General features: G+C 44.5%; 1 protein-coding gene across 3 annotated transcripts in view; it reads right to left on the reverse strand.

Annotated features, from left to right (window-relative positions):
* LOC100482963 (folate receptor alpha) overlaps positions 1-9,008 on the reverse strand; it is a 29,005-nt gene that overhangs the window by 15,354 nt on the left and 4,643 nt on the right. For 2 of the 3 annotated variants that reach the window (XM_034666426.1, XM_034666427.1), the window contains exons 3-5: positions 8,219-8,407; positions 7,921-8,056; positions 7,346-7,780 (exon numbers count right to left, since the gene is read on the reverse strand). In XM_034666426.1, coding sequence (XP_034522317.1) covers positions 7,494-7,780; positions 7,921-8,056; positions 8,219-8,407 — 612 coding nt within the window. In that variant the 3' untranslated portion in view covers positions 7,346-7,493. Of the gene's footprint in view, positions 1-7,345; positions 7,781-7,920; positions 8,057-8,218; positions 8,408-9,008 lie in introns of those variants that run through there. The other variant, XM_034666428.1, reaches the window with a different exon arrangement.

Consider the following 9,008-nt stretch of genomic DNA (forward strand, 5'->3'; position numbering starts at 1 on the left):
ATAACGCCAGGATCACGCCCTGAGCCGAAGGCAGACGCTTAACCGCTGTGCCACCCAGGCGCCCCTTAAATAAATTTTTAAATAAAAAAGATTTATTTATTTTTATTTTTGGCGAGGGGTGCAGAGGGAAAGGAAGAGGGAGAATCCTCAAGCAGATTCCCTGCTGAGCACAGAACCCAGTGCGGCGCTCAATCCCAGGACCCTGCGATCATGACCTGAGCTGAAATCAAGAGCTGGGTGCTCAAACAACTGAACCACCCAGGTGCCCCAAACTGGGTATTTTAAATAATATAATGTGGCAACTCTGGAAATGGGATCTCTCCAACCATGGCTTCTTATTACTGCTGTTTATTTGTTTATTGACTTTTATGGACTAATTCTGTAAAGTCTTATTTTCTTTGTCATATGTGGTCACCGGAGTTGCTGTCTGGTTGCTTCGTGGTCTCCTACTTTTTGCCAAGGGTTCAGGCAAGCCTTCAATACCCTGGCAGTTTACCCTGCCTTATCCCTCACTTCCTGCTTGAGCAAGACCTCCAGCTCACCAGCGTTGAGGGATTGGGGCCTTCTCAGGTATTTCCTGGACGTACTCACAGTTCTGTAAACATATATGGATTTCTAGATCCCCAGGTAACGTCAGAGATTTTCACAGCCTTCTATCGACAGCTCATTCCCTGATATTCCTCTTAAGTTGTTAAGACGGCCTCTTGTTTGCCTCAGCTGGTGTTCCTGCCTCAAGCAGCTGGGATGTCAAATAATTTGCTGCAAAGCTTTTAGACAGACAGAATAGAGTTTCTCACTATGTGAGCTCTGAATCAGGTCATATAAAAGCTAGCCCTAGGCATAGGACTCTTAAGGGAAGCTTCCAGACAGATCAGAGTGACCGTTCTCTTGGGAGAGGGCTGTTGGGGAATTCGACACCCATGCTGCCCCCTCTAGTGGCTGCTAGGCCAGTGGTTTTCAAAGTTCCTGTAGGTATGAGGCTGCTGATTTGGGAAGCTACCGTAGATTTGGGGATAGGAGGATGGGGAAAAAGCTGGTCGAAACTCCACCAAACTCACTGCTCCTACTGGCATTTGACCATTTTTCTTGAACAAACTCTCCTTTGAGTGTCGAAAGCTTTGGTTTCCAGACTTCTAAAAAGTTGATTTTTGCCCGTTTTTTGCCCGTGTTAGTGCTTTTACAAAGGAGCAGATTTTCAGATGTCCTTCCTCTGCCATTCCAGAAGCGCTTCTTCAGACTTCTATTTTAAGAAGTACAAAGCTTTAAATACTATGGTCACTCATAAGAAAAATGATCTTCGAGCCTACAGTCTACACTTAACATGAAGAAATAAAAGTTATTTTGGCTTCCTGGGTATTTTCCCCTTAGAGCAGAGTTTAGGTCCTTGTATAATGTGACTGTGAACTTTCACTTCCTAGAAAGCATGTTGATTCGGGGGTTTTGTGCTGACTCACCTCATCCTCTTGGGTCAAAATATAACATAAAACAATAGGGTTCCTCTCTTCTAGAGAAGTTAACGATTTTAATGACAAAGTTGTTATAAAATATAATTTTCTTATGAATAACACAACTGAGGCTAAGGCTATTTCCAGACAACACTTTTTTCTGTTTCCCTCCCCCAAGATCAGGCCCTAAATGCGGAATAACAAAACTATTAAGGCATCTTTTACACCAAAATCATCTTGGCACTTCTCAGACTGCTGCTAGAATACGCAGAAACTTTGCTCTCTCACCGCACGGCTCTCATAAATGAAGAAGGATACAAAGAGCGGTGCTAAAAATAATTAGGTGTAGTTGGTATGCTCCGTGTTTTTAAAATTAGCATATCAGTATTAGAAAGAGCTGCCCTGTTCATGGTGTCCACAATGTAGAGAACGATGTCAAAGCAAAGAGAGGAGCTCATCCTTTCTAGAGGACTTTTTTTTTTTTTTTTAGGATTTTATTTATTTGTCAGAGAGAGAGAGCAAGAGAGAGAGAGACAGAGAGAGAGAGTACACAAGAAGGGGAAACAGCAGAGAGAGGAGAAACAGGCTCCCTGCTGAGCAGGGAGCCCAACGCAGGACTCGATCCCAGGACCCCGGATCATGACCTGAGCCAAAGGCAGATGCTTAACCGACTGAGCCACACAGGCGCCCCTCTAGATGACTTTTATACGGGGTAAAGCATTGTGATTGAACGTTCAGTGGCTCCAAACCTTCCCAAATGGGTAAAAGCATACTCATCTCAACATACCACAGCTAGCGTGATGACTGTCAACAAATATATTTCCAGGATAATTTTATGCCTTAGTTTAAAATAACTTTTTAGGAGTGCCTGGGTGGCTCAGTCAGTTAAGCATCTGACTCTGGATTTCGGCTCAGGTCATGATCTCAGGGTCTTGAGATAGAGCCCTGCTTCAGGCTCTGTGCTCAGCAGGAGTCTGTTTGAGACTCTCTCTCCCTTTCTCTCTGTCCCTCCCCCCATGCCCTCTCTTTCAAATAAATAAATAAATTTTTAAAAAATAAAATAGCTTTTTATTATTGATAGTAATTTTAGTGCACATCTTAACAAAATAGACTGTAAGGCCTTCAAGGTTTCTAAAAAATCCACAGTCCATATCACCCAGAGCTCAAGGCAATGAGAGAGGACAAATAGAATTATCAAAAATAAGTGGGGTGGGAAGACTAACTCTCTGTCCCCAGGTTCTAATATGTCCTCTTTAAAGTAACCATCGGGGCGCCTGGGTGGCTCAGATGGTTAAGTGTCTCCCTTTTGGCTCAGGTCATGATCTCAGAGTCCTGGGATGGAGTCCCGCATCAGGCTCCCTGCTCAGCAGGGAGTGTGCTTCTCCCTCTGCCCCTCCCCCTGCTCATGCCTGCTCTCTCTCTCTCTCTCTCTCTCTGTCTCAAATAAATAAATAAATAAATAAATAAATAAATAAAATCTTTTAAAAAATAAAGTATATAAAGTAGCCATCAACTGAGACCTCATGAAATGCACCAGTCCCCAGTAGGTTCATGCTCTGTTGCATTACACCTCAGGGAAACGTCTCTCTTTCACTCTGATACTGGACAGTAATAGGTTTCTAGACCATTTGGTCTGGTCAACAAGGAGTTCCTAGTCTCTCCTTCTGTCTTCCTAAAAGATTCTGTCATAACTGATAGGAGAACAGACTTATGGGTCTGATATCACCACCATAACTAACCCTTGGGTGATTCAACCTATCAGAGCTCTGAGACGAGATTTCCAGAAAAATTCCAGCCCTGAAATGGAAGACTTCTATGGAGGGAGATGCTAACCCACAAACAGGTAGTAGGAAGAATTTTAAAGGAGTTAGTGAAGTTGATGGAGACATGGTTGTCGTTATTGTGCTGGTATTTTTGGCAATGTGCTTCATGATCTTTTTTTGAGTAGTCATATGATGTAGCCCTTTTTCTTTCCCCTGGCTCTGGTTTCTAACCCTCAATTTAGTAGACCATACTTGTGCCAACTGGAATAAACACTCTCTCTAAAAACATCCTTGGTCAATGGGCCGCTCTCCTAAACACCTCTACCGTACATCTGGTATTGTCCATACCACACCAAGCACATACCCCCTCCTTGACTGCTGCATCGTTCCAACTCATCTCTCAAAGTTTATGATGGGATAGAGTCTGGCTCAGATGATAGATTTTCATGGAGCCAGATGCTGAATTCCTTAGAATATGTCCCCTCATGAACACACTCCACAGAAATCCAGAATCAATGAGATTCTCTGTATGCTACCATTGCAAGGAAGATTAGCAAATAGGTAATCATTCAGTCACTCATTGTACATATCATAAAATGTATCCATTTAAAGTCTACAAATATTTTGCCAAGTGAGGGGTGCCTGGGTGGCTCAGTCGGTTAAGTGTCTGCCTTCGGCTCAGGTCATGATCCTGGGGTCCTGGGATTGAGCCCCACATTGGGCTCCCTGCTCAGTGGGGGGCCTGCTTCTCTCTCTCCTGCTCCCCCTGCTTGTGCTCACTTTCTCTATCATATAAATAAATAAAATCTTAAAATATTTTGCCAAGTGGTACAACCTCACCACCAATGAGTTTAGAACATGTTCATGCCCCCTCATGCCCATTTGTAATTAATCTTCGTTCCCCAAGCCAGCCCCAGGCAACCACTAATCTACATTGTCTGTATAAATTTGCCTTTTCTGGAATTTTCATAAAAATAGACTTCCACTTATTATAGCGTTTTTAAGGTTCATCCAGGACGTTAGCTTGTATCAGTAGTTTGTTACTTTTTATTGCTGAATAATATTCCTTTGTATGGATGCCACACATTTTGTCTGTCCATTCCCCTGCTGATGAACCTGTCAGATTATTTCAAGTCTTGAGCTGTTCGTTGCAATGCTTCTATGAACATTCACATACAAGTCTTTATGTGGGTATACATTTTCATTTATCTCAGTAGTTGCTTAAGAGTGGGATTGCTGGGTCGTAAGGCTGTTTTACACTTAACTTTTTTTTGAAACTGCCAGTTTTCTAAAGGGCAGTATGATTTTACGTTTCCCAGCAGTGTAACAGCATTCCAATTTCTCCACAGCCTCGCCAGCATTTGTTATTGCCTGCCTTATTTATTAAAGACATTCTAGTGGGTGTGAAATGGTATCCTATTGTGGTTTTAATTTGCATTTTCCTAATGACTAATGGTGTTAAGCATCTTTTCACATTCTTATTAGCCATTTGTGTAACTTCTTTGATGAAATGTCTGTTCGTTTCTTTTGCCCGCTATTTGACTGTTTTCTTTTTTCTTTTAGATTTTATTTTTTTATTAGAGAGAGAGAGAATGAGCAAGGAAGGGACAGAGGGAGAGGGAGAAGCAGGCTTTTCGCTGAGCAGGGAGCCTGATGTGGGGCTTGAATCCAGGACCCTGAGATCATGACCTGAGCCAGAAGGCAATGTTTAACTGACTGAGCCACCCAAGTGCCCCTGATTGAGTTGTTTTCTTAATTATTGAGTTGTAAGCATTCTTTGTATATTATATATACAAATCCTTGATCAGATATGTGTTTTCCAGATATTTCCTCCAGTCTGTAACTTGTCTTTGAATTCTCTTAATGGCATAATTTAAGAGCACAAGTTTTGAATTTTGATGCTATCCAACTTATCTGTTTTTTCAGTGATAGACTGTTCTTGGTACAACAGAACACAGTCCATCTGTAAAATAGGTAGAAACTTTAATCTAAGAAATCTTTGCCTAACACAAGGTCTGGAAGGTGTTCTATTTTCTTCTAGAAATTTTATTGTTTTAGCTGTCGCACTGAAGTCTATGATCCTTTTGAGTTAATTTTCTGTATGAACGGAAGGTGTAAGTTCATCTTTTTGTATGTGGATAATCAATTGTCCCAGCATATTTGTTGAACAGACTATTCTTTCCCCAATTAATTGCTTTAGCACCTTTTCAAAAATCAATTAACCATAAATATAGGGATTTATTCCTGGACTCAGTTCTGATCCATTAATCTCTATGTCTATCTTTATGCCAGTACCACTGCTGAGATCTTAATATGGAAAATTATTAATACATTCTGCAAGCTAATGACTCCTCGGAATTTGAGGATGACCAACTCCAGAAAGTGGGACTCAGACTAGTATTCTCATAAATGGCTCAGAAACAACACAGTAGGTCTTTAATAAGATATGTTGGCTTGAGTTGATACTAATTTTTTTAGAACAAGATTTTATTTATTTTTAGAGAGAGAGGGAGCAGGGGCAGAGGGGGAGAGAGAGGGAAAGAATGTCAAGCAGATTCTGGGCTGAGCCAGGAGCCTCACATGGAGCTTGATCTCACGACCTGATCGAGCGCTCAACCCACTGAGCCACCCAGGCTCAAGGTGATACTAATGTTAAATTTCACTAGTTCTAACACATCTATAAGTCACATTTGTTCTGTAGAAAATGTAATATATCAGTTGGCAAGACTACCTAGGATGGCGGCCAGTGGATTGCTCCAGTTTTCATGTCAATGTAGTTCTTTGCAGAAGTTCAAAGAGCTGGTTCTCTTTTGTCCCTGACTCTAACTGAAAAATTAAATTTGTAATCACAACCATGCCAGAAATATAAACTGACCATAACGTAACAAGGTCTTTGTAGTGGTTATTAGGTCTTTTGACAACCATTTTGATTGCCCTCTCCTTTCCAGAACTTGTTAGCATTGTATTTTCCTGGCCTCCTTGAAGTTAGTCGTGGTCATGACTTGATTAGGCCATCAAAATTAGTGTTGGGTGAAACTTTTAAACCCCGTATGGAATTCACCAGGTTTCCTATTCCTGTCTCATGGAGGTGTGCAATGGGATGGAGCCTCCCACAGCCTTGGTTCCTGAGTGATATGCAGGATACCCCGGATTCCCCACTGTAGCTTGAGTAAGAGATGTTAGCTGTCCCGGAAATATCTGAGATGTTACTGTAACATAACCTAGCTTATTATAACTATTACAAACTATACTTAATGTGAAAATACTGCCTAACAGTTTGGCAGACTGTTCTAAGAGTCTAGGTTTGGGTTCCTTTCCTGGCTGTGCCGGACTGGCTCAAGCCCAGCTTCTCTGGTCAAGCATGAGGTGCATTATCCCTTCAAGATACACTTATTTACACACTCCATGGGGCAAAGAGCTTGTTCTCAGGAGCCAGATTGCCTGGGGTGGAATCCCAGCTTTTATGCAGGGGACAGTTTTAGCCATGTTTCTTATGTGGCTGGTTCCACGTGTGTACAATGTAGACAACAGTATCTGCACCCTATAGGAATACATATAGAGCATTTAGGACAGTGCCTGGTAGAGAGTATTTTGTGGGTATTAGCTGTTAGTGGGGAATGGCTCTTGCTAGCCCTCTTCACCTCTACCCATCCATCCATCCAGAGCATGCTGGGTATAGCCATTCCCCTCTCTTCTATCAGAGAGCTGAGCACTGGGCAGAACAGTTAACCCTGGCACACTTGGGTCCAATTCAAATGATAAAACTCTGGGCCTGGCTCCAGATTAAAGCTGTAGTAAAAAAATGGAATCGAGGGGCACCTGGGTGGCTCAGTTAAGCTCTTGGTTTCAGCTCGGGTCATGAGATTGAGTCCCACATGGGGCTCTGCACTCAGCATGGAGTCTGCTTCAGAGTCTCTCTCTCTCTCCCTCCTGCTCACTCTCTCTCTCTCTCTCTAATAAATAAATAAAATCTTTTAAAAAAAACAAACGCAATTGAGGGCTATGAAAATGTCCTAGGTTACAAGAACAGTTCAACATCTAGAAAGTTCATATAAGTATCAGAACTGGGAACTGACCAAGTCTAACCGGCTTCAATCAATGGGAACTGGGAAGCAAAAGTCACATTCCCACACCCAAATAATTCACGTAATACACGGGGGGTGTCTGGTTTATTCCGTCTGCCAGTCAGAGCCCCATCCCTGGCCAAGGAACAGGAAGCGAATGGCTAGGAGCTGTGGGCCTCAACAGGGCCAGGCTGTGCAGGTATCAAGAGGGTAAAAGGGGCTCAGCCGAGCAGCCAGAGCTGCAGCATCAGGGCCAGGCTGAGCAGGAGAGGCTCAGCCCCTTGGGGCACGGCCCCAGCACTCATGGCCAGGGCATAGAACCTCGCCACCTCCTCATTGGGGTTGCCCTGGGCCGGGTCGAACCACATCTGGATGCAGCGGCCGCTCCCCCGGCTGTAGTTGCTGGCCTGGTAGGAGTGACTCCAGATTTCATTGCACAGAGCAGCAGATGTGGGGAAGTAGAAATGAAAAGGAAGGCAGGCAGCTCCCGCTGGGCACCGGTTATAGCCTATAGGGAAGATGGGAGACCTTCAGCCACTGGGCCCAGAACTAGCCCACAGCCCCACATATTCCTATGCCAGCCCCACACCCCACACCCCGCACGTCCACCTCCAGGTCTCTCCCTCCCTGCCCCGCCCAGGCCCTCACCCGAGGACCAGTCCCAGCCCTTGTGCCAGTTGCTCTTGCAGGTGTAGGAGGTATGGCAGTCCTCCCACCATTGCTGGCAGTCCTCTTTGCACAGAGGCACGTCCAGGATGCGCTCCTTGCGCCAGCTCTGGTTCACCTGGGAGAGGTCAGTAGAGGAAAAGGGCTCAGGTTCACAATTCTCAGCAGCTTCTCAGCAGCTCGGTCCCGAAGAGATCCAGAGCTGGAGAGGCCGCCTGAGGAGAGGTCTGGGAAGCTCAGCTCCTCTGTAAAGTTGGGGGTCCAGGGAAGACACTCATACCTCCTGGATCCAGGGCCCCAGGTTAGGGGAGCACTCATACAGGCAGGTGTCCTGGATGAAGTGCCTTTTGCAGGCAGGTGTCATATGTCCGCAATGGTTCCAGTTGAATTTGTACAGGTAGGAAATATCCTTATGGGCTTCCTCGCTGGTGTTGGTGAAGCAGCAGGAATTCTTCTTCCAGGGGCTGCACTGGGTGGGGAAGACACAGGGACTGACTCCCACGCCCAGCACAGCGACAATATTCCCACGTGCATCCTCTCCCCTTTTAGTCTTTGATCCCCCAGTGCAGTCAGTCTTCCAGGGAAATGCTTGCCATTGGGGGACCCTCTTCGGGGGCAGTGCAGGCATTATGAAATTCATTAATTCAAATCTTTACTTAGCTCCTACTTCCTCTGCCTTAGAGAGTAGAGACACAACAAACACTTCTCACAGGATCCCTGCTTCGGAAAGAGATTAAAACAGGAGAGAGGGATGGGGAATTGTAGTTTTCTAGAACAGTCAGAGATGCCTCACTGAGAAGGTCACAAAAGACCTGGAGGTAAGGAAGCAAGTCCAATAAACTGGAACCTCAGAATAGATCTAATTACAGAAATATTCAAAACACTGAATGAATGAAAACCCATAGCTTAGAATTCAGTATAAAAGCAAAATATTAAAACGGGCACTTTATTTATAGAGAGGGAACGGGCATGCACACACACGCCAAAGGAGGGTGGAGGCCAGGTAGGGGGCAGAGGGAGAAGGAGAGAATCCCAAACAGGCTCCACACTCAGAGGGGAGCCCAACGCGG

The sequence above is a fragment of the Ailuropoda melanoleuca genome, chromosome 8, assembly GCF_002007445.2.
Source record: "Ailuropoda melanoleuca isolate Jingjing chromosome 8, ASM200744v2, whole genome shotgun sequence".
Taxonomy (NCBI): Eukaryota; Metazoa; Chordata; class Mammalia; order Carnivora; family Ursidae; genus Ailuropoda; species Ailuropoda melanoleuca.